Raw genomic sequence first — 25309 nt, 5'->3', positions numbered from 1 at the left:
AAATAACTAAAAAAAAATTATAAAGTGTCCGCTGGAGTAAAAATGAAATATATAACTAATGTGCTTTGATTTCATTTAACTTGAGTTTGAAACAACAACAACAAAAAGAAGGCAGACAGTGAGGGAGTGTGTCGAACACGTGAGATAGTGTTTGTGTTTCTACGAGCAGCTGATTCTGTCCGCTGGATGTTCAGACCGAAGAGTCTGAGACAGCAGAGCGTTTCCCATCAGGCAGCGTTCAGGAGTCCTGACAGTCACCTGAAGGTTCATAGAACACAATATAACAACATAATATAATAGGAAATAATATAATATAACATAATATAATATTCAGAACAGTTTTTCCCCCTTTGCCATCGTCTTTGAAAGGAAAGGAAGGGTACTCGTAGAACTGCAGTTACGTCTAGTAACCACCGTTTCTTCACTTGTTCAGGCAGCTGGGCAGCAGGAAAGATCCGACTCGGTTACCTCCGACTCCCCAGTTTCAGAAAGTTCCCATGATGACAACAAAAAGAAAAAAAAAATACACCAAACCCCCCCCCCCCCCCCCCCCAAAAAAAAAAAAATCTGCTCTATCTGCTGTCTGAGAACAAACGAGCCGCTCGTCACCCGTGTAGAAATGAACTGGAGTCTATTATTATTCGTACACGGCGTTTCTACGTGTTGTTTTCAGCAGATAAAGTTTGAAACTGCCAGCAAACTAACGGCAGCAAAGTAGCGTGCGAGGGCTGTTCCCATTCGTTGTTGTCCATCACCTGAATTAACCATCAATTGACGTATTTTTGCACCGAGCGAGCGTTTCTCGACCGTTTCACCTCAAACCTAACTAACTAATACCTAACCTACAAAATAAAATCTAAAAATTCCCCTCTGGGATTAATAAAGTAACTACCTAACCTAAACCTAACCTAAACGTCAACTCGCGTTCAGTTCAACTTCTCCGAGCTCTCGAACACGTCGATTCGTCCCACTCGGACGTTGGAACTTTCCCCACGTCCCAGTTGCTCCTGAACGCACCGTTACTTCCTTCACTTCAGGATAAGTTGATTTTTCTGCCTCGGAGGAAAACACCGCGTCAGCATGTTTTCATAAGTGTAGGCTGAAAATTAATTCTCCAGTTTGAATAATGGAGCAGATATTAAAAAAAAAAAACACCACTTTCAAAACAGAGCTAAAGTTTAGGATTTAAATCTGCACAAACTACAGCGAACGCCGCCCGTCTGGTAAATACTGTGACGTCGGCAGCGTGAGGCCCCCCCCCCCCCCTTCGCCGATGACTTAGCGGCGGCGTTAGGAAGACGCCGGCGCCGCTTCCTTCTCGTCGTCGTCGCTCAGGAAGAAGAGCGGGAACATCCCCAGGATGCAGCCGATGGACACGCCGATGGCTTTGCCCTGCGGGAGGAAGAGGAGGAACATCATCATCATCATCCACTTCTTTTTTTTTTTAATTGTAAATCTATCTTTTTTTTATTTGTGCGGGTCGAGGCTGAACACCGTCACAGCGGGTCGTCTCTCGTGGATAATTAAAATATGTTCTGTAGCGTGACTTTTTAATCCTGGAAAGAAGAAAAAAACAAAAAACAACAACTGCCAAACTTTTCAGCCCCTTCCTACAGATTGGGATCGTGTCTCTGCAGGAGATATTAAACTACAAGAACAACGAGATGATTAAAAACAAACAAAACAAAAAATAATAAAATAAATGAGAGTTAAAACATGAGCGTCTCACCAGGTGGGAGCTGAGTTTGGTCTGCCACATGTCCACCTGTTTGGGCGTCAGATCTGGAGCATGCATCCCCAGTTTGGACACCAGACTCTCCACGTAACCTGCCAGACTACACACACACACACACACACACGCACACACACACACACGCACACGCACACGCACACGCGCACACGCACGCACACGCACACGCACACGCACACACATCAGGGGAGCGAGCTCACTAAATAGCTCAAAAACATCTCATCTCTGCATGTTGCTCTACTTTATAGTTTAACTCTATTTGAGTTTAATTTTATGCCGTTTTTTCCCCCTTTTCTATATTTTTTATGTTTCCATTATATCTGTTTTTAATGTGCAATTTTTGTACAAAAGGTGAAGTACAAATAAAGTTGATTATCAATCATGACTGCGCTGATATTATTGACAATGGTCATTTTGAATAACCTTAAAAGAGAAGGTCGGCCTTCTGCTGAAGGTTTGTTATCGTAAAAACAAAAAGGAAAATTAACGTGTTTTAGAACTTTTTTTTCTAAAAAGCTAAGCTCCGCCCCTCCGACGGTGCGAGGCTGCTTACCCGAGACCTGCCAGATCTGAGACCAGGTTCCCCAGAGCCGCCGCTGCACAACACAAGAGAACAAAACACTTTGATATCTGCTCGAAAACAACACCAGTGGAACAACTAATGAAAGTCAAAACAAATCATGAAATCATCCGCTCGGTTTCAGTTTTCCCGACTTTGCTGAGGCTAGAAAGTTTCTTTTAAAAACCTCCTTCTGATCTCACGAGCTTCATTTATCCAGATGAATTAAACCTGGTTTGGAGATTGTGAAAACATATTAAACTCAGATTTTCTTCAATTCTACTTATTTTTGTCCTCATTTCAAACCTTGAGTTTTGTTTTTTTTCCTCGACTGGAAATCAGCTGATTTTAAAAGATTTCTTGTCAAGTTTTTTTTTTAAGTTCAAACTCAATGATCAGAATAAATAATCTCCATGGTAACGTAGGCTGAAATCCCGATTTAATTCCTCCTCCGGCTCCTCTGGTGATCGACTTCTGCTAAAAACAAAGAGAGACTAAGATTCCTAATCTAAATATAAGATGATTTGTACTTTGCTGTGAATGATGTCCATCTTATTTGATCACAGTTACAACTGAATGTAACACGGAGGATGTAACACCTGCTTCCCAAGAAGAGAGGATTGTTTTTACATCCCATCTGGTGTGGGAACTCCTCGGCATCCCACTGGAGGAACTTATAATATTTGCCTGCCAAAGACGCTTCCTGTTCGAGGGGGGGAGACTACGTGAAGATACCTAATAGTGTGACGACGATGATGAAGACGATGAAGATGAGGGGGAGTTCAAAGAATAGATCAAAGCAGTAAAAATGGGGGAGACGAGAGGCAGAGAAAGGCGGGAAGGTTTTTATAGATCAAAAACCGGTCGGCTTCTTTCCTCTTCTGCCTTCACGGCTTCACCGTCAGCAAGAAACAGAAAACAGCTTTCTAACAAACTCCAACTAACGTACGAGCTCTGAATAATTAACGCTGGAGGGACGGCTGACGACGTGGCAGGATTTTATTGGATTTTTTTTTCGTGGTGATTAAAACGAGAGAAAAAGAAAAAGCTAAGTGCGTTTCTCTCTGGAGGCTTCGACCCCGTCGAAGAGTGAAAAACCTCCTCGGTGGAGGCGAGACGAAGACGATAGAAGCTCGAAAAGGTCTTCGGCCTCGAAAATGAAATGGAAGAAAAAAAAAAAGCGGGGAGCAGTGGAGTAGTTGAGCATCTCCACCGGCCGGGACGGTGATGAAACAAACACCAGCGGCGTCAGAGCCGACTTATTGATCTAGAACCTGTCTGATTTGCACTTCTGCAAAAATTGGAGCCAGGTAACCATGGTAACGGAGGGAGAGGGGGTGAGAGGGGGGGAAGAGAGAGAGCGTCTTTTATGTTTTTTTTTCCTCAGCATAATAACAGAAAACCCTCCAAACAAAAATCTGAAACCCAGAAATGTGTTGCAATAAACAGCAACGGGGGAAAAAAAGAGTCTGTACAGTCGGTGACATCATCGGAGCAACACGAGTAACCTTCTTAGTAATCTCACTTTAACAGTGAGATGATCCAAAAGTTAGAATTTAGTCCGTCGCCGTGTTAATATTTTGGAGCAGGAAGTGACCATATTTGGACGAGCTGGGGGAGGAGCCAGCTGGTGGATCTGACCGATCTGATCGGAAACCTGACGATACTACGTCCCGCCCACCGATAGCTGTAACCTGACTGCACCACAGGCCTGTCAATCAAACAGACACGCCCCCAAAAACAGGTCTTCTTGAATCTTCTTTTCTAATGAATGAGGGATTATTTTCAGATGGACCTCCAGAAAACTAAGAAGAAGGAGTGACTTTAGCTAACAACACCGAGATAACTGATGGACACATTTTATTCACTTTGGATTTGATGACAGAAGTTGAATGGGAGTCTATGGAGCCGGAGGCTTTTTGGAGCCGACCTCTAGTGGCACTCGCTGGTATTGCAGCTTTAGGGCCTCATTTTTTCAGACCTGGAAGCTACAAACACTTTTATAAACAGTTTGTTTGAAGTTTCGTGGCTTCCAATGGGGAAGAATATATTCATATGTGCATATATTAACATATTCATTTCACAGCAGTAAAAAAAAAAAGAGAAAAGAAACCGTCTCGTGAGAAGATAAAAACCAATTGGTAGAACGATAAATGAGATTTCTCTGTTGATCAATGAATTAATAATAAACGGGTTGAAGTGGAGGCGACAGGATAATAAAGTCCAGTTCGATTTCACGGCGGCGGTCGGCGGTTTCTTACCGGCCATGGTGGAGATGCCCAGCGTGACTCCGATGGAGAGTTCGATCTGCGTTCCCTGCGGAGCAGAAGACAACGATTGAGACGAGATCTTTGAATTTGGTTTCTCGACGAGGCGAAACGAGATCGGCTTACCGCTGCGATCATGATGGCGTTATCCAGAAATCCAAAGCCGACGAAGGGGATGCCGTTCTGGAATAAAACTGCAGGCAAGAAAAGTAAACAAACAAAACAACACGTAAACAAAGATAATCCGACAATCAAACATGGAAATTGAATAATTTACGTGGAGGGAAGCGTCGAGCAGCTGGTCGGAGGAGAAAACGAAGTAACTAGTCCTTTAATGCATAATTAAAAAAAAAAACAACTTTAAATCATTTGTGCTTAAACCAGAGTTTGTATAATTTAATTACATGATATTAAAACAGCTATTTCTCTCAGCTGTGCAAGAAATAATTAGATTTCTAGGCTTTTATTTTGAAAATCCCAGGAGACAAAAAAAAAAAATTAAAAAAAAAAAATCTTTCTTTCCACTTCAGTAATCTGTTCTCTGAGATTATTAACTGGTTTCTACACTAAGATTTTCCAGGATCTGTCAAGCTCTGGAGTTTTTTTTTTCCCTGTGGATAAATACAACGCTGGAAATCTTCTGAGGATTTCTGTTCAGAGAGAAAAGCTTGGAGCTGATGGTGTCGTCTTGATTATGAGGTCAACTGCTCAAATCGAGGTTATTGCCGGCGTTCAGATTCACAGAGAGAAAACAACAACTACTATTTGACGAGAGACACTAATTAGTCGTTTGGGCTTTCATCTAAACGCAGAGCTTTTCAAAATCGACATTAACAAGCGTTAACGAAGTCTGCGAGCACCGAGGTGACGACTCGGCAGAAATACATTTCGAAAAAGCGATTTTCCTTCCAAAAAAATGTAGAGGACTTAATGTGTGATTGAATCTCTCACCGTATCTGATCTGGACTGCAGTCGGCGGTGAATGCTCCAGCGTCTCTGAGAGAAAAGAAAAGAAAAGATGAAAAGTTTTGCTCATTAACGGCCGAGTTTGGATTTAAAAGCAGTTTTATTCTCATGTTCAACAGTTTCTACGCAATTAAATAATACAAAAAGAAAAGAAAAAGGAAAACGTCAACGCGATGGAGCGAGGATGATTTTCGGCAGCATTCATTATCTAACTTGAACAACAAGCAGAAAAAAACTACACGGCAATATGTTCCCTCCAAAATAAGAGCAGCTGCTTTGACCTTTCAAACAGCTCAGTGTTTCTAAAAGTGAACACTCGAGAGACGCATCGACGTTTTCCAGTTTTAATCCAGCTGGAACTGTACAGGAAGTAGGAGAGATTTACTGTAGACTGAAACTGTCCTCTGGTTTTAGCCCCGCCCCCCTCACACAGTTCAGATCCACCGCAGCGCAGAGCTCAACCCCTGCTGGGATACGTCACTAATCTGAAGCCTGAAACCGTCGTGATCAGGGTGGAGTCTGACGGTTCAGATTGTAAATTACAACATCACAAGTATTCAGACATTTTGTTTTCCGTGAAATTCGTCATAAATTACCAAATAAAAGAAAATGTATGTATGAAATGTATAAACATTTGAATAGAAAGAAAAATCCAAATATTTATATATATATATATATATATACCAGCAGTTTTTTGTCTAATTGTAATGTGAGAAGCAGCAACATAGCAGCAAGCAGAGTGCATTCTGGGACAACTGAGACCAATTAGTGGAATTTGTTAATTTCGGCCAAATAGGAATCTGCTGAGTCGTCCACTTTCTGACCTCGCCAACTTTTTCTTGCCTCATTTTTGGTGAAAAAAAGAAAGAAAGAAAGGAGAGTCCAGAAAACCGATGCATCTTTGGCAGCTTTAGCACCCCCCTCCCCCACTCCCTCTCTGGAGGAGCTGCTGCAGGAAAAGGTCAGCCTCTATTTTAGGACGGAGGAGTCCGAGGCTCCTTCCAAAGATGAAGCTGTAGTCTTCTCCTGCTTCAACTCATCTACACCTGTTAGTTTTACTACTTTAGTTTTCCAGGTGGCACGAAGACCTCCAAAAAACATTCTGCACAGCTGCAATGATTACAAACGTATGACAAGAGGTTGGTTTTAAAGTAATACATGTCATTTTGGATTCTTAAATTGGAGAATTGGCTCCTTTTTTCTTTTTTTTTTTTGCTCTTTGAGTCCAGGAGGTTTGAAGATCTTTGGATTTGGACAAAACGACACATCTGACGACGTCCTCCTGTTCATGTTTTACAGGCCATAATAATCCAAAAAGGAAGAAGGCGGGCTTCTACTGAAAGCATCTTGCAGCACATATGGCAGCGTTGTGATTTAAATAACCAGCAGATTAAAACAGGAAGCTGAGAAATGAAAAGTGCAGCGAAAGATATTGAATTAAAAGCTTTCAAGCTCTTACACCCCTCCTCCCCCCTCCCTCTATTTTAGTTTATTACTCAGGACATATTTCACATGAAAAGTTTGAAGCATATTTCCTTCAGCTGAGGAAACGGATCAGAGGCTCGGCGTCGCTGGATTCACACGAGGATCTGAACATAAAGTTGCCAAGCAACAAATTCCGTTGCGCTCAGCGAGCGCCATCGCTTAGCAACAACATCCATCCAGGTGGTGACACTGGGAAATTCGATGGAGGGTGTAAAGTGTTTCAGGTAGAAACTTTTAAATGAGTGAATAGTTAAATCATTATTTTCCTCTGTGAGACTTTTATTTTGAAAATTCCACGTTAAGGCAGAGAGAGAGAGGGAGAGAATCGGAGGGGGGAGGGGGGTGCTGCTGAAGTCCGAGAGGTCGTGACACCCGTCAATCACACAAACTCAATATTAACGAACACGTCGAAGCTTCTGTGACACCAAACTCAAGCAAACTTTAAATCCACGATTCAGCAGGAAGTCAAAACTCTTTTTTTTTTTTTATTTCCAGTGTCTGCGCTTCCATTTTGGTTTTAATGTGCAAATTTATAACGATATTTTTTTTTTACTCAGTCCTGACAAATCTTTGGATTCAAATTCATAATTTTAAACAAATTATATATATATATATATATATATATATATAAAAAACAAAACATGAATGAAATCGAACATTTCTCTGCACCACGATGAGAAAAACATCACAAGGGGAGCAAAAATGCAAAATGTACTTTTTCTTTTCCAGTAAATTTGATGTCACGCAGCCCGTAAACGTATTTTATTATGAAAATGCCAGAGATCCTCCGCAGATGAAAACTATTGAGCGGTCCGACGGACGCCCTCTGAATTTAAAGGAGAGGACGGTGCGAGTGCTGCATCACTGAAACAGCTGCTGCACCTCCGATATATTAATATGATTTATTCAACTAATGTGCCGATTATACATCCGTCTGCTCACAACAAATGTCGGTCTGCCGCTGGGGACTTTTATTAATTCAAACAATTTTCAACATACATTTCATCTCTGAACTCACGACTTGGAGACTCGGTGTGATGAACGACAGTCATTCAGTATATTTCAACTTCAGCTCCCAAACTTCCAGCCGAGGCCAAATTCCCAGACAGATTTAATCCGTCATATTTCGGTGACGACGTCCGTCTCGCTGGCGTGAAAATGAATTACGAACTCCATCTGAATCTGAAACCTTGATTTTGACAAAGATTGACAAGTGACAATTATGATAAAGATGAATTTCAGAGCTGGTTAAAGTTTACACAACCTGAGATGTTGTATTTTTTCACCTCAGTACGCGGCCGTCTTCGCTCTTTGATCTTGAGAGGCTGATGGACCGAATCCCTCAGCTTCAGACGGTGTTTAAATGCTAATTGAAGATTGTTATTCTGTCCACACTTTTTTCTTTTTGCCATTTTTCGGACCGACTCAGAAAGTGGACGCGTGTATTGTTGTTGTGGTTATTCATTGAAAAGTCAAAGATGTTTCAATCCGCTGTCAAAAATAGCCACGTGAATTTTTAACTAAAAATACCATTGGATTATTCCTGGGCAGCTATTTGATGATTGTTTGAAAAACCCTCCTTAAAAAAAAAAAAAAAAACCCTGAAGAGAAGCATCTTAGTTCTGCTCATCCAACATGAAACTCGAATTGTCAAAATCTCACGGCGCCACACGTGTTTTACCGGAAGCGTCTTTCGGGTGCACTACTGCCCCCTTCTGGAGGTCAGTAACATAAACTATTTTTTATTTATTTATGATGTAATGAGTATTTTAATCCTTTGAAAAATCATGACCCGTACAAAACAAGTCAACAAATCGTTGTTGTTTTTTGCAGAAATATCCTGTAATCCCGCCCTCAAAGCTCTGATTGGTCGGTTTTAAGAAGTAGAGATGTGAAGTCTAGGAATCGGATTAAAATGGAGCGTTTGTGCTTTTCGTATGATTCAGATCAGATATATCAGAGTTCATCGTTTCCTGCTCTTTGTTTCCTCCTCGCTCTGCACCTCCGACAATAAATGTGCTTCAAATGGAGCCAACTGTTCCCGTCGTCTCGTCCATTATCGGACGTCAATCTCTTGAAAGATGTGCCGATATATTTCAGCAGATTAATTCTTTGGGGGGAGGAGCTGAATTAATTAAAATGATAAGCTATTTCTGTTCCAATAATGAGAATGAGGAAGAACTAAGTGGCATCTACTAGTGTAAAGGTCCGGCCTGCAGGGAGTCGAACCGGAGACTCTGTGCTGTCGGGATCCTGAAAGTCGAGGTTACATCCACTGCAGGGAAAATACAAGAGCACACAAGATGCTGCAAAAATGCAAATGTAGGAATGAATGTCATGTTTTTTAGTTTTTGTTTTTAATTAAAATAGATTAAATTAGTGCTCAGAGCCTTCAGTGCTTCAGACCAGCTGTCCCATTCCTGTGAACGTGTTGGTTCAAACGTTCAACTTGGAGTCAAGGATGAAGTGAGTCGATTTGGGGGTCAAAGGTCACTGGACTGCATGTAAAAGTGGACGTAGCTTCTTGGTCGAAAATATGAGGCCAATGTAGAAAAGCCTTCAGCTGCAATACCAGCGAGTGCCACTAGAGGTCGGCTCCAAAAAGCCTCCGGCTCCATAGACTCCCATTCAACTTCTCTCATCAAATCCAAAGTGAATAAAATGTGTCCATCAGTTATCTCGGTGTTGTTAGCTAAAGTCACTCCTTCTTCTTAGTTTTCTGGAGGTCCATCTGAAAATAATCCCTCATTCATTAGAAAAGAAGATTCAAGAAGACCTGTTTTTGGGGGCGTGTCTGTTTGATTGACAGGCCTGTGGTGCAGTCAGGTTACAGCTATCGGTGGGCGGGACGTAGTATCCTCAGGTCTCCAATCAGATCGGTCAGATCCACCAGCTCCCTGCTTTTTTGAGCATTAGGTGTCACAGGTACACTGTCATAAGTAAATGCATGTTGGTATCTCACACACCCACCCACCCACACACACACACACCCACCCACCCACACACACACACCCACACACACACAAAATATCTATCTGTTATGGAAAGCTGTGACACACCAACTAGCGTGATATATTTATTTTATCGTCACCTCTCCGAGAAGCCTGGTTGTGTGTGTGTGTGTGTGTGTGTGTGTGTGTGTGTGTGTGTGTGTGTGTGTGTGTGTGTGTGTGTGTGTGTGTGTGTGTGTGTGTGTGTGTCGTCAGGTGCGCAGCAGAAAGCCCGTCACATCGTGTTAATCGGCAGTCTTGACAGCAGATGAGGCGACAGCATCTGCTGAAGTCTAATTATGTACAAACACTCAGAAAGTCAGCGTATGTTGGATTTAATCGCCGTGACACATGAATGCGACTTTACGACGGCGTGAGCAATGACTATTCTGCTTTTTTTTTTTAACTCACTGGACTCCCAAGATGTGGGATCTTACTGGAAGGTTGTGCGTTGATATTTAAATTTTTTGCGTGCGTCAGCCGCGGACTTATTTCTGGACCCGTTCTTCCCGGGAGTCGCTGCGTTTGTACTCGCTGCAGTCGTTCAGAAGTCGTGAAAAAAAAAGGGTGGAAATAGATTATTCCCACTTCGTGGCCTGATGTTTTCAGCAGCGCATACGAAATGAAACTACGTCAACAGCTGCTGCAGAGAGTTTACTTCTGTTGGAGGTTTCTTCATGTTAAAAGAGAGGTTTTTTTAAAGAGAGATTGTTAGAACCACATTACTGAAGATTATTTGATCAAAAATCTCATGGTGTAAATATTTCATGAAGCACCAACTATATTCTCCCAATATATCGATTTCAAGGTATTTGGTCATAAATATTGTGATATTTGATTTTGTCATTGAATCCATTATTCACATGCAAACGTTGGAGACCTTAAATGACACCTTACTTTTAAGGCCTGTCAATCAAACAGACGCCCCCGAACATCCTGCTTTTGTTTTTAGGCCTAAATTCAAATTAATTATGGGAATATTTATAGATGGACCACCAGAAAACTAATAAGAAGGAGCGACTTCATAACATAAAATGTCCACTTTCCTCTCCAACAGCAGGTAGAACTAATAGCATCTAAAAAGCATCTGAACATAAACAAACATTAAAAACACTCATGTTGGCTGCAGCAGAGAGAACCGTCCTCCATCCCACTAATTAAGTCCCTGAAGATTTCTAACTATTTGTCTGAATTCATTTCAGGCGTCTGTTAATGTCGCTGGTGGGAAATAATCTATGTTTAGAGCTGCAGAAGCCAAAAGCCTGAGTTCAAACTCCACCACCCCAAAAATAAATACACTGAACTGTGGAGTGTAATACACCCGGTGGGAGAATTAATTCATGTCACTAATTTAACAAAACCTCCCAGGAACCATGAAGAAAAATGAATTAAAAAAAACCCTGCTGCAAGTGGTCACTTTTTTAATTTTGTTAAATCTAGCAGCACTTTAAGTTTGAAGCTGGACAGATGTTCGCTGCTGGTAAAAAAAAAAGTGTGGAAAAACATAAAAAAAAAAAAAAAGGGCTGAAGTTCAACACTTCCTGCTGGTTTAACTGGGTGTGTCGCAAGTTCAATAAAAAACTGGTTAAATATAAGCTACGTGAGGGGTGTGTGGAAGTTAGCAGCGCCACAAACAGAAAACTGAAATCTACATATTATCTGATAAATTGACTTCAACCAATCAACACTAATTCTGAACAGCGTTTCTCCTCTTAAGTCAAATTCTCTGACTTTTCACCGACTAAAAAGCTGCACATATTCTCTTATTTGTTTTTGTTTGTCGCCTACAGGATGTAACTCAAAACACACACGGGGAAAAAAAACAAGGTTTGCATTCCCAACTTTGCCTCGAACAACATTAGAATTGAAGTTGTGTGATTGTTTTGTTTTTTTACTTTCTAAAGGTCACAGAAACAAAACAGCTCTCCGAGTGTTTTCTTATTTGCAAAATGTTCAAAGCTGAACCTGGATTATTAAATTGAATAAAAACGCTATAAAGCCTTCAGGCTCGCTGTACACTCACAAATAAATATCACCAAAATAACAGGGAGGGGTCTTGCGCAACATCGTCATGGCAACGACTAAACTGCTTTCGGTTACCTGCTGTCTATCTACTGTCCAAAAAAAGAAAGTTTTGTCATTCTTTACCAAATCTTGAAATCCGAGGCTGCGTCGGCAAAACCGTGACTCCATTAAATCTCGTAAAGGTGAATCCTGCATACGCTACAATAAATCGGTGATTTCATCACGTGACGTTATGAACGTCTACAGCCCTCCGACATCCTCCAGCTTAAGTGTTTCCTCGACAACGAGCCTCCGAGTTAAACCGCTGAACGTCCCGAGAACACGGACGTGAGGTTTTAATGAGGCTTCAAGCTGGAGATCGGAGTCGGAGTCGGAGGTTTGCCGTTCCTGGATGGCGTTCAGCTCATTAGGAGGGAAAAGTAAAAAGGCTGTCCGAGCTGCTTATTAGTGAAGACTTTCAGAGCTAAGCTCGTTCCCCCGCCGTGCTGTCGGATTCACACGGCGCAGACAGAAAGCCGGCATTGTAAGACGGGACCTCGTGTTTCACGTACCGCAACTTAAAAGTCAAGAATTTGTTTCTTCAGACGTATAAAATAATATCCGTTTTTGTGTTTTCTTGGGGAGACATTCACAAAGCTGAGATTTCAAATATGGGATCGTTTCCACCGAAAGCCTCAAATCGCAGCTGACGTTGGGCGTCGCGAGAGCCGATGGAAACAATCAAGTTAAAACTGAGGAGCATCGCGGAGGGGGAGTTAGCTCGTTGGGTCGGACTCACGCCACGCCGACACGATAAAAAATAAATAAAATAGAGAAATAAAAACAACATCAACACATTGGTGCAAACAGAAACACCATGAAATGTTTTTAAAAAGTCGATTCGCTGTGTTTTAAAGTAAATAAAAACAGAACGCAATGATTTTGCAAAATCATGTAAAACTCATATTTAAATGAAAATAGACCAAAGACAACATACCAAATGTTGAAACTGATCAAATGTAATTGTTTTATGCTTATTTTGAATTTAAATGCCAGCAACACATCTCAAAAAAGGTAGAAATGCAAAAAAACAAAACAGACACAATTATGTAGTGGAAATCACTGCATGGGCTCAGGAACACTTCTTACAAATCTTTACATTATTTCTGGAAATCACGGGACGCTGCATGCATCCGGGCTAAAAGAGGAGCGGGACCATCCAGCTTGTTATCAACACACGGTTAACAAAAAAAAACAAAAACAAAAGTCTGAGTTGTAGTCTGAGAAGCCTCTTGTGTTTTAATGGGAGGATTTTGAACCGATAAATCAGGTGTCCACGGAGGGACACATTCCTGTAGAGATGTTTGCTAACGACAGGGTGCGGTGACCTGAAAGCGCGACTAAACCTCGAAAGTGTTCTTTAGAAACGACAACAAAGCCGGAAAAGTATGTTTGAAACGACGTGCTTTTATTTTGGTGAAAATAATGCCGTTTGTCTGGCGGGCGGACGGATTACCAGCCAGAGGAAAGAGCCACAACTCCACCCCCTCCACCCCCACCCTCTCCTCCAAAAAAAAGAAAAGAGAAAAGCTTACACAACGTTAAAGAACATTTTAAGATCTAAACTTACACCATATTTATTTTATATTTACACCATACTTCTGGTTCAGGAGCTGGTTTCACTATTTCAGCGCTCAGATGAGTCACCGTGGTTTTGCTGGTTTGGTTCACATGGAGACATTTTTTTTTTTCTTTTCAAGCAAACAGAAAAATACCCTGTGATGACTCAAAAAACAGGAAGGAAGGAACACACACACACACACACACACACACACACACACGCCTGATCACGCCTACCCACAGCAGTACACACACACACACACACACACACACACACACACACACACACACACACACGCCTGATCACGCCTGAACACACACACACACACACACACACACACACACACACACACACACACACACACACACACACACACACACACACACACAATGAACTCACCCACCATGACAGGTAATCAACTGGAGTTTCAATAATTACCCGTTTGTGACTCATAAATATTGTTTATGTCAACATCCAGGTGTAATTACAAAAAGTTCTGAAAACACCCATACATTAATAATAACAATATCCTTAAATATGAGGAGGATGCGACACGATCTCATTGGAAACCCTGAGGACACTAAGCCCCGCCCACTCACAGCTGTAACCTGACTTGCACCACAGGCCTGTCAATCAAACAGTTTAAGGCACACGTTTTTTCTTTCTACATACTATGTCCTAGTTGTATACAAACTGTACGCAAAACAGTAAATACTTTATAAGGGGAAGCTGCATTACGAACTAAACGTCAAAACAATAAAAAAAATAAAAAGGCTGCACAATCCATCCGAAAGAATCAAGACCAACCAACTTGCACAGATATATATATACACATACATACACATATATATATATATATATATTTTTTTTTTTAGTCTGACACTCAGGAGTTAGCACGAGAGCAACAACAACACATTTTGTTATTTTGGTACCAAAACAAACACGGACGGAAAAACCAGCAGCTTTTTGTGTGCAGAGCAATTTGTGCTGACCGGGCCAAAAAAATAAATAAATAAAAAGGTGGGAAAGAAAGCAGAGAGTCTGGCTGAGATCCTGGATGGAGACGAACGCAGGAGGCCGACCGCACGGCGCAGAGATAACTGGTGACGCGTCAGAAATAAATAATCCTAAAATAAAATAATCCAGTCACGGTCTGTCTTCACACGCCGCACACGCCATAAATATGACCAGTTTTCACATCCAGGTAACGTTCGTTAAATCGGGCTCAGCAGTAAATCCCAACTGAAGCACCTTTCCCGGTATTGTTGCAGTTCCTACGTCCACCACCGGGCGTCACCGAAGAGCGAAGACAATTACAGAAAGAAATTCTAATTTACACGCCGATCAGCGACTCAACTAATTATGGAGGTGTTGGTGTTTACCGTGGTGCGAGCAGAGTCCGTGTGAACGGCGCCCTCTTGTGGTATTCACGCTTTTCTACCGGCCTCGAGTTCACGATTTGCTGTTTTTAGGGAAATGGGAGATAAAAAGTTGTCGAATGTTTTAATAATATCCTCAGAGATGAAGTTCTGATCCACGAATACGTTTCCAGGTTGTTGTTTTTCCAACTTTTTCTGGTGAGATATTGAATTATTTGAACATTTATTGGAGCCGTTAACAACTCAAACGTGATATGAAGTCAGACACTATTTGGTTTATTATATAACTGTGTTGTTGTTTTATCCACGAAGTCAAATCATCCTCGAAACAGCAGCTAAAGCTGTCAGATATTTAACACAAGGTGTACTATAAAATAAATAAAGGTGGACTGGAAGAATAAATAGGCTGAAAATGGAAATATTCAACGTACAAAACACCAAGATTCGTCCCAACATTTGACCTTCATTGAACACAGGTCTCCACCCAGTGATGGAGTCCAGGAGTCACCTGATCAGGTGACAGGTAGGGATCCACCTGTCCATCAAGCTCAGGTGTGCGCGGTCACCTTTGACCCCGCGTCTTCTTACCTTGAGCGATGGCTCTGGACTCGAAGCTCTGCAGCTCCTGCAGTAAACACGTCCTCTCCTTCGGCTGGAGGCGGTAGATGAACTCTTTGGCCCCGTTGGGAGAGTTCAGCGGCTCCCTCGGCTCGTTCCTCCCCGCGTGCGTGCCCATCCAGCGGCCCGGAGCGAGCCGCCCCGTGCCCGGCGGCAGCCCCCGCCCCGTGCCCGGCGGCAGCCCCCCGTGCCCGGCGGCAGCCCCCGCACCGCCCGCCCTCTCAGTCCCGCCGGCCGGAGAGCTCTCCGGAGGCTCAGCTGAAGCATCATGTCCGGAAAGATTAAAAAAACCAAAACAACAACAACACCCACCGACTCCGCTACTTGTTGTTGACGTGTTGTTTGAGCGTCCGTCGGAGAAGTTGCTCGTTTATTCGGGTCCTGAAAACAAAAACCCGCTCGAGCTCGATTCGGTCTCAGCGGGACAGAAACGGCCGACTTTGGTCACCGAGCGCTTGTGAACCGGGAGCTCAACGTCCAGCCGACGGACGCGTCCTCTGTTCCCGCCGCCTCATGATCTGTTGGAGGAGTTTCAGCTCGTGAAGTTCACGTTAAACCCGAAGAACAACTCGCCAGCGTCAAGTCACCCGAAAGCAATGCGCTTTACTTCCGGCGGCGGCTTTTTCAAAATAAAAGGGTTGGCTTCCGGTTTTAGTTTCGATACTTCATCCACGTATGCTGATATTTAAAATTTAATTAAAAAAAAAAAAAAAAAAAAAAAAGGAGTGCCATACAGGTAGAAAATAGCTAATTTACTTTTTAATTTAATGTTATTGTACTTGAGATACTTTACTTGAATATTTCCATCTGATATTATTGCATATTTCCGAGAGAAATATTATATACTTTTAACTCCACTACATCCATTTTCTTTTTATTTTCTTTATACTTTTATGATGAAAATATGACATAATGGATGACATAATAAAACTTTTGAAATACAAAAATATGGCTAAAGATTGAACCAGTAGATTGAACCAGCCTGCTTGTTTTCTGACGTCTTACATTATACAGATTGTATATTGTATAATATTATTTCCATTTTCATACAGGACTTATACTTGTAATGGAGTATTTACACATTGCTCTATTGGCACTTTTACTTAAGTAAAACAAAAATGCAAATATTTCTTACACCAATGAAAAGTACTACGATGTAAAAAAAAATACTCCATTACAAGTAAAAAGTCCTGCAAAAAAAAAAAATGCACTTAAAATACAAAAAGTGAAAGCAGAAAAATGGCACTTGTGATTAATTAAATATTGTATATCATTAGATTATTACTACTCAGGCATGAACGTGTATATTGATTATTTTAATAGTGGATTAATCTGCTGATTGTTATTTCAATTAATAAATTAACAGTTTGGTTTGGTTAACCGATGCTTTTTTTTATTAAAACTTCAAAAGAAAGTTTTAAGGAGCTTTTACTTTGAAATTCAGGGCACTTTTGTAAGAAAAAAATTCAACATCAAAATCAGGATTTTGTTAATGAATTGTTCAAAGAAATGAATTAACATACAGCTGGATGAAGCGCTCTATAAAAATGCATTATAGTACATAAACTTTGATTTATTTTTAGTGACTGAAAACAATATGTACTTTTCACAAGGTGGTGAAGCAGCACCCTCTACTGGTCTAATGATGTCAACACTTTCATACTGCACAGACTGAATATGAAGTGTGTTTATTAAGTACTTGGGTAAACACATTTAAAAAAGGTGTAGTTATTCAAGACTGAGTCCAAACGCATTATCAAAGATGATTTTATTTACATAATTCTCTTTTTAAAACAAAAGGCAAAAATGAACAGCTTTTACCTTTTCGAAAAAGCTTTTTTTTTCCGGAAACAATCAAACTAAAAATCAAAAGTCCTTCATAGCTGATGTCCAAAAAAAACACAGCTTTCTAATCCGATCAGACGCTTTTCTCGTTATCAGTAAGAAAACTTGACGGATTTATACTTTCTCTCTGCGACCGGGAATTACAACAGTAATGAGCAGCAGTTTGTCCACAAACCCTCTAAAAAATATAATAAAATAAAAATAAAACCGTTCAGGCTGTGGAAGTCTAAACATCGTAATACTCGCTGGAGTTGTGCTTGGAAGTTGTTGTTGTTGTTATTTATTTTTAATACAAATTCACAATTGTCGCGATTTTGGTTGCCAGATGTTAAAACCATTTTTTTGGATCTCGGGGAAACAAACAAACAAAAAAACTTCAACGATTATCTTTACCAGGTTGTCAGAAAAATGCTTTCTCAGTAGGTTGGTCATATTATTTTAAAATTATTTTAAAACCTTATGGAACGCAACTCTTTCCAAGCCCTGCTAGCAGGGGACCCTGAGACTAAAGAGACAGTTTGAGCCTTCGAGGAAAAAAACAAAACAACAACTAAAAAAGTGCAGTCGTCATCGTAGTTTGTAGAGTAAAAAGCTCCTGTTTGTTTGTACCAGTGATTCAAAAAAAAAAAAAAGAGGTGCTCTCATTTAACGAAGTGAAAACAAAAAAAGGACTTAATAACCGACATAGATCCCAAAACGACCGGCACCTTTTTCTATACTGTGTTTTTATGACATTTTAACTGCGTCATTACGCCCCATTACATTATTTATTTCATTGTTTTTTTGGAAGAGAGCTCTTTAAAATGTCGCCTGCCTCCACACCCTTACAAAACAAGAATTTAAAACAAAACTAAATACTGATTTTTTTTTTTCCCCCCCGTGGAGAGATAAAGTAGCAATAAAATCACCTTTAAGGGAGGACGTGTGCACGTGTTTGTTTTTTTGTCATTATTATGTACAATAACGTACACGAATGCGAGCGAGGTCACACAAGGGACCAGTAGTAAAGTACTGACAATTTATATCAGCGATTACAGTAGCAAGTCACTTTAGTTTTTTTTTTTTAATTAGACACACCTCTCTGGTTTGATAAGAACTGCTTCGCTCTGCCCGCCTTCACTCGGACACACACACACACACACACACACACACACACACACACACACACACACACACACACACACACACACACACACACACACACACACACGTCTGGTTTGTATATTCGATCGATCTGCGAGTCGAGCAATCGAACGTTTGAAATCATCGAGAAGTAAAGAAAGAAAGAAAAAAAAGTGACATTAAGGTTTTAAGGAGAAACTTTGAACTCGCAGATCGAGCGAAGCTTTCGATGTGTTTTGTCGTCGATAAAAAAAAAAAAAAAAAAACATTTCCCCCACGAACCGCATCTTTAAGACGTAAAAGTCTTTAGCACATTACATGTCGGCAGGCGCGCGAACACACACACACACACACACACACACACACACACACACACACACACACACACACACACACACACACACACACTGAGAGCAGCAGTTTCTCTTCCAACGAGCCCTTGAGTTAAAAAAAAAAAAAAAATCTAACTGAAAAAGAAACTTTAAGAGGAAAGAAGAGAATGACATCCCTGACTTTGTTGTTTTTTTCCCAAGAACAAATTAAGATGCTTTTTTTTTTTTAAATTCTCTTTTAACTTAAATATAATAAAGATATAATAAATGTATATTTTTTTATTTGTTTCTGCGGATCAGTCCTCGGTGGAGTCCGTGTCGTCGTTGATGTAATCTTCTTCTACCGGCGTGCTCCCGTTCTGCGTCCCCCACTCGTCCTCGTCGTACTCGATGCTGTCGTTGTCCTCCAGCAGCTCGTTGTCCGGCTCCTCCACCGCCGCCGCTCCTCCTCCTCCTGCTGCCGCTCCACCCGCCGGAGGAGGCGGAGGAGGAGGAGCGGCGGGCGGCTCGCCGTCCGGCTGCTCGTCGCCCGGCGGGCCGGCCGCGTCGTCGTCCTGCGGCGCCGCGTAGCCTCCGTTGTTGTTGGAGAAGGCGCCTCGGTCGCGGCTCTCCTCCTCCACGTAAACCCTCTGGTGGCACATGGGACACGTGTCCTGGATGTAGAGCCACTTCCTCAGGCACAGCGCGTGGAAGTAGTGGTGGCACGGCGTGATGCGCGCCGCCGTGGCGAACTCCTGGTAGCAGATGGCGCACACGTCCTCGATGTCGGCCAGCTGCTCGCCGCGCACCTCCGGCAGCGAGTTGATCTTCTTGACGGCCGTGCGGCGGTTGATGAACGTCTTCCAGCCGTTCTTGGCCTGCAGGTAGATGTTGAAGTAGGCGTGCAGGCACATCATGCAGGCGCGGATCTTGCTGCCCGACTCGAACATCATGGTGTAGGCGCCGTTGCCGAACATGATGACGCCGAACAGGAACTCGATGATGTTGCCGGTGGAGCGCACGTAGTAGACGTAGTCGTCCAGCTTCTCCCACAGCACGCTGGAGAGGCCGTCGGCCATGAAGAGGCCGTAGACCGTCAGGGAGACCACCACCTGGGGGGAGGAGGGGGGGAGAGAGATATGACTGATCTGATTGGAAACCTGACGATATTACGTCCCGCCCACCGATAGCTGTAACCTGACTGCACCACAGGCCTGTCAATCAAACAGACACGCCCCCAAAAACAGGTCTTCTTGAATCTTCTTTTCTAATGAATGAGGGATTATTTTCAGATGGACCTCCAGAAAACTAATAAGAAGGAGTGACTTTAGCTAACAACACCGAGATAACTGATGGACACATTTTATTCACTTTGGATTTGATGAGAGAAGTTGAATGGGAGTCTATGGAGCCGGAGGCTTTTTGGAGCCGACCTCTAGTGGCACTCGCTGGGATTGCAGCTTTAAGGCCTCATTTTTTCAGACCCGGACGCTACGAACACTTTTATAAAAGAGTCCTGCAGCTAAAACTTTTAATGTTTGGGATCTTGAGGAAGTTCGAGAAAGTACAAACCAGCCGTTCTTCTGAAGGTCTGCGGGCTAATTTCAGCATTAGTAAGAATAAATAAATAAATAAATCTGCTAAAGCACACAAGAAAAAAAAAAAGTTCAGTGATTCTAACTGTTACTAAAGTATGAAAAGTATATTTTATATAACGGACTTTAAAAAAAAAAATAACAAAACAAAAAAAGCTCTTTAAAACGGTGGAAAAAGCTCTAGTTGGAGGTTCATGGATAAAATCACTGCTGCTTCGCTGCTCGTTAGCTTTCTTCTGACCTTGAGGCAGAGCTCCACGCAGAAGGCGGTGACGGCGAACAGCCAGGTGTTGAGGGCGTAGTGGTGCCAGAGGGCGTAGCTGAGCGCCACGGGCAGCACGAAGAGCGCCAGCGACACCAGCAGCACGGGGACGTGGCGGCGGACGGAGGACACGTGGGAGGCGCTGAGCGACATGAGCACCGGGTCGGTCATGCCGTGGATGAAGTGCAGGATGGCCGTCAGCAGGAGGCACATGTTCCGGCTCAGACGCACCTTTTTTAGAGAAAGTGAAAAGCGAACGTTAAGAAAAAGAAAGAAAAAAAAAAAAGACCCCACAGAGAATTATTATCCCACATCAGATCCGTCGTCTCCTACCAGCCGCTCCTCGGGGTCCAGGCTGCTCAGACCCGTCTGCAGGGCCAAGATGAAGAACAGAACCGGAGCCACGAAGCCCAGACGCTTGTCCTCCTCCTCCGTCGAACCTGAGACAGCAAGACAAGTCAGGGGGGACACACACACGGACGGACGGACGGACGGACGGACAGACAGACACACACCTATGAAGGCCAGGATGCTGAGGCCGAGGTAGTGAGCCACGGAGGAGATGACGGCGCTCATCCCCAGAACCGTCAGCGTGGAGTCGCAGCCGGAGATGATCAAGTTACTGGTGAGATCCCAGAACACGTCCCAGCTCAGCAGGTAGCCCTGGAGGAGGAGGAGGAGGAGGAGGAGGAGCAGTTACTCATCTTCGTCCTGCTCCAGCCTCTGAACTTATCGATCTATACTTTGACATTTGAAGACGTTTTAACATCTGAGATTGTTTCGAAGGAACAGAAGTCGGCGATCACCTGAGCGTCCGCCGCCCCGTCCCCCGCCCCGCCGCTCTCCCTCCTCACCGCCCGCACCACGTACACCAGGATCAGCGCCTGGGCGGTGACGCGCGTCAGCCAGAAGACGCGCAGCACGTCGGGGAAGCGGATCCTCTTCCAGGTGTCCTCCAGCAGCAGCTGCAGCCCGTAGATGCGGTACATGTGGCGCACCAGCAGGTAGACGTAGCGGCACGAGTAGTAGAACCACTTCAGCCGCGCCGCCAGGCAGGCGGCCGTGTTCAGCGCCAGCGCCAGGCCCGAGAGCACGGCCACCAGCTGCCGCACGTCGGCCGGCAGCTCGATCATCAGCCCCCACAGCGGCACCATGACGTCCAGCACCACCAGCGCGGCGAACGCCGAGCGCAGGTCGAGCAGGAAGACGTAGCCGACGCCGAACACCAGCTGCACGGCGGCCATGCCGAGCCACAGCGTCGGCCCGTTGCGCGGAAGCAGCCGGAAGCCCAGCGCCGCCTTGTAGTAGGCGCTGTAGAAGTCGATGTGGGAGGCGGCGTAGTAGTTGACGAGGACCGCCGCCGCGCCGAGCAGCACGGCGAAGAACAGCGTGTAGAACTTGAACAGGGCTTTCTGGGAGAGCAGCAGCACCACGCTGGAGACCAGGACGCCTTCGGGACGGTCGGGGAAAGGAGCGGAAGTTAAGATTTCTTAACGCCTTAAAATCAACAGAATATAACTTGTAAAGTTTGAGAACAAAAACAACAAACAGTTCATGTTTCCGGTTTTAGAGACAGAGAGGAAAAAAAAAAAAGACCTTCCATGAGAGTAAATACGGATGAATTCATCATCTGGGCTCTTATTGTGAAAGGAACGGCCCGTCACAATCCACATAATAAAAGCTTTGAGCTGCCGTTTAAAGAAAACACCAAACACCAACACGACACAACTGATTGGCCGCTTTACTGCAGCGCTATCGCCGCGGCAACGCAGCATAAAAAAAAAGTTATATTGCACTTTTTTGGTTGGTTTTTTTTTCTTGCAGGCTTTAACAAAACATCAACAACTTTTACACCGAGACTTCTTTTTTTAACGTTCATATTTTAATTTGAGCAGCTTCAGGTTTTGCACACAAAATGACAAAAACATGAACGTAAGATCTTTACTGTGTAAACAAAACAAAACAATACAGATGTTAGAAGATGATGTAATTCAGGGCCATTTTAATTGAATTTGAAGTCACTGGAGTTACTTCATGACCTTTAACTTTATAACGAGGTCATTGACCAGAAGGTCGTTTGAATTTGTGGTTTTCATTTTGAAAACGAATCGCCGCGTCGGCTTTTTGTGCCGATAGTAAAACATAAAACACTAAATCGTGAGCATCTTTTGAGAGGAAGACGGAGCCGTTCAAAGATCAACAAACTGTAAAAAAAAAAAAGAAAAAGAGTTGCGTAAATCTGCTGGTTGGTTTTTACGACAGGCCGGTTTGAAAAATATAAAAGTGTTGCAGAAGATGCAAATTAAGCCGAAGCATTTAAAATCGGGTGAAAACTTCACTAACATTCGTCATAATTTGTCTTAAAAGTCGATATGATTTTCAAAATAAAAGGATTTTTTTTTTTTTTTCTTGCAGTGGCGCTAAATTTTTACTTTTTGACGCCAGATCGTCCAAAACGGTACTTTTATAAAGACGAGACGTCAAGAAGATCGTTGTTGGGAGGTGACGAGTGGATTGATCTTTGTTCCGGTAGCGGACTCGGTTAACGTCGTGGAGTTAAGCTGCCGAGTCGGCCACTTAAGACGAAAGTTAAGTTACGTTTTTGCAGCTTTTAATGCTCTGAAAGCCTTTTTGACATTTTAGATGAAGCTTTTACTGACTGGAACACTTTCTGATATTAGAAACCTTTATTTTATTTGTGAAGATGCTGCAAAAGCATTCAAAGGTGCAAAAAAAAAAAAGTTCCAGTTTCCTTACGTGACCAGACGTTAAGTTAAAGGGCCGTTTCACTGCTTTTATCCTCCATGTGCAGCACTAGTCACACAAAGCTGCGTTCTGCAGTGAAATGTCTCATTTATTTGGTTGTTCACAGATAGAATAACAGTGTTATGAATCTGTACAGTGTCTGAAGCCTCTTTGTGGTCTGCATGAGAAAAGAAAACAGTGAAATGTCCCTTTTTACAGCATTAAAAGGGGCAAAAATGAAGTTGCAGCTGTAAGTCCGCTCTCCTTTAACGCAACCGGAAGTTCAGCAGTTATTAACCGCAGCACTGAGCTCGTCAGACCGGATGTGACCTGTGTGGACGAAGTCAGAGCAGATTAAAAGTTGTTTTTTTGACAGGCAGACTCGACGGGCTGCTAAATGTGCGCCACGGCTCCTTCCAGGACACCTGCGATCAAAGGCCTGACGTCACACAGCGTCAGCCAGCACAGGTGAGCTCGTTAAGCAGACAAAATCGACCTGCAGTCACACCGTCACGGGTGGATAATCGGCTTTGGTCGGGTCGTGACAGGTGACGTAGGCTGACGTCACGGCCAGCCCAGCTCCAGCCCCCCGTCCCCCCCCGCCCCCCCCTTTAGCCGCCCGTGTGTTTGTCGACCATAAAAAGGCTCCTGTACTTTAAAAAACAACAAAACAAGGAGCTCACCCGTGACTCGGACCAGCACCTTCCCCGTCGCGCCGGCCCACCCCGAGCCGGGGTCGTAGTAAGAGTTAAAAATGGCGTCGATAATAAAGATACAGGGAACTCGCAGCGCCACATCCAGCACCGCCAAGGCCTGCTGGCCTATCCGGGCCTGGGTGGACGCCATGCGGCTTCACGGGGCGGGTTACAGTCCCGGCGAGCCCCGGCTATCCATGTAACGCGGCCAAAGGCGTTGCGAGTCGGCCGCTTTCCGTCGTCGGCGTCGCTTCGCCCTGACGTTCACCTGCCAGCTGGCGACCTGCCGTCCGCCATGTTCTGCCTCCTGTTGCTTCTTCTTCTTCTTCTTCTTCTTTAAATGTGGAGTTGCCGCTTCCGCTCCGTGACCGTTACCGGCCGCCAGCCGTGAAAACGTTAGGGTTCCCCCCTCCCCCTCCCCCCTTCAGATCCCGCGCACGTCTGCTGTCACGGAACAAATACGGAGAGATTTCTTCTCGATCGACATTTCTTCCTGCTTTTTGTGGGGAGAGACCACAGAAGTTGCTAGGCTGTTTCCGACGCGACGTGACGTCACTTCCAGCGTCAGTGGGCGTGGCAGCTAAACTGTAAAAAATTAGGGGAAAAAATAGAAATACTACAATTAAATAGTACCATAAAATTTCTGAGAATATTTTAAGATTAAAAAAAAAAAAAATTTAAAAAAAAAAAATGTCTCTCTTTACTTTTCATCATTATTGTTTTTAAAAATGTGAATTAACGTCTTGAGACCTCAGAAGTTGCTCGGCTGTTTCCGACGCCACGTGACGCTAAACTGTAAAAAAATTAGGGGAAAAAAACCCCACAAATATTAAAAATACTACAATTAAATATTACCATAGCCTTTCTGAGAACATTTTCAAATAAAAAAAAGTTTTGCATTTTTTAAAATATCTCTGTTTACTTTTCATCATTGTCATTCTTAAAAATGTCACATAACAACGTCTTGTTTTGGCAAAAATACATGAACTATATCCAGTGTGAAGGTTAGTTTTGAAATTTAATAGGTTTCAGATTACTGGTTACCCTGTTAAAAAAGTATTAGGTAATGTCATGAGTTGAGTTACTTGATCAAAG

At 43.2% G+C, this 25309-nt stretch overlaps 2 protein-coding genes across 3 annotated transcripts; both read right to left on the bottom strand.

Moving 5' to 3' along the window:
* Positions 1 to 1266: 1266 nt before the first annotated feature.
* tmem65 (transmembrane protein 65) lies at positions 1267 to 15793 on the bottom strand. Its single transcript, XM_069710318.1, has 7 exons — positions 15610 to 15793; positions 5528 to 5572; positions 4703 to 4770; positions 4571 to 4625; positions 2304 to 2346; positions 1730 to 1835; positions 1267 to 1392 (listed from the first exon to the last, which is right to left on the bottom strand). The coding sequence occupies exons 1-7, from the start codon at positions 15755 to 15757 to the stop codon at positions 1291 to 1293; spliced, it is 567 nt and encodes a 188-aa protein (XP_069566419.1). The 5' UTR covers positions 15758 to 15793; the 3' UTR covers positions 1267 to 1290.
* A 1597-nt stretch (positions 15794 to 17390) lies between these two features.
* On the bottom strand, positions 17391 to 24742 carry rnf139 (ring finger protein 139). Of its 2 annotated transcripts, XM_069710335.1 has the most exons (6): positions 24203 to 24742; positions 21581 to 22224; positions 21290 to 21437; positions 21108 to 21214; positions 20754 to 21005; positions 17391 to 20029 (listed from the first exon to the last, which is right to left on the bottom strand). In XM_069710335.1, exons 1-6 carry the CDS (start codon positions 24363 to 24365, stop codon positions 19235 to 19237), a joined length of 2109 nt encoding a protein of 702 aa, XP_069566436.1. In that variant the 5' UTR covers positions 24366 to 24742; the 3' UTR covers positions 17391 to 19234. The 2 variants fall into 2 exon arrangements, with proteins under 2 accessions (XP_069566436.1, XP_069566435.1); XM_069710334.1 differs by having other exon boundaries at positions 21108 to 21437.
* Positions 24743 to 25309: the final 567 nt, after the last annotated feature.

The sequence above is a fragment of the Brachyistius frenatus genome, unplaced genomic scaffold (genome assembly GCF_029030835.1).
Source record: "Brachyistius frenatus isolate BFR_SWC_R1_liver_20210118 unplaced genomic scaffold, ASM2903083v1 Contig_91, whole genome shotgun sequence".
Lineage (NCBI taxonomy): Eukaryota > Metazoa > Chordata > Actinopteri > Embiotocidae > Brachyistius > Brachyistius frenatus.
The sequence above is the reverse complement of the archived record's forward strand: the minus strand, read 5'-3'. Positions and strand labels throughout refer to the sequence as shown.

Coding starts and splice junctions, on each gene's coding strand:
- tmem65 (XM_069710318.1), bottom strand. CDS start 15,757: ATGGGCACGCACGCGGGGAGGAACGAGCCGAGGGAGCCGCTGAACTCT. Junction 2,347..4,570: donor GGGCATCTCCACCATGGCCG/GTAAGAAACCGC, acceptor TGTGTTGTGCAG/CGGCGGCTCTGGGGAACCTG. Junction 1,393..1,729: donor CCAAACTCAGCTCCCACCTG/GTGAGACGCTCA, acceptor TTCCTCCCGCAG/GGCAAAGCCATCGGCGTGTC.
- rnf139 (XM_069710334.1), bottom strand. CDS start 24,365: ATGGCGTCCACCCAGGCCCGGATAGGCCAGCAGGCCTTGGCGGTGCTG. Junction 22,225..24,202: donor GGTGCTGGTCCGAGTCACGG/GTGAGCTCCTTG, acceptor ACCGTCCCGAAG/GCGTCCTGGTCTCCAGCGTG. Junction 21,006..21,107: donor TGGACCCCGAGGAGCGGCTG/GTAGGAGACGAC, acceptor TCTCTAAAAAAG/GTGCGTCTGAGCCGGAACAT.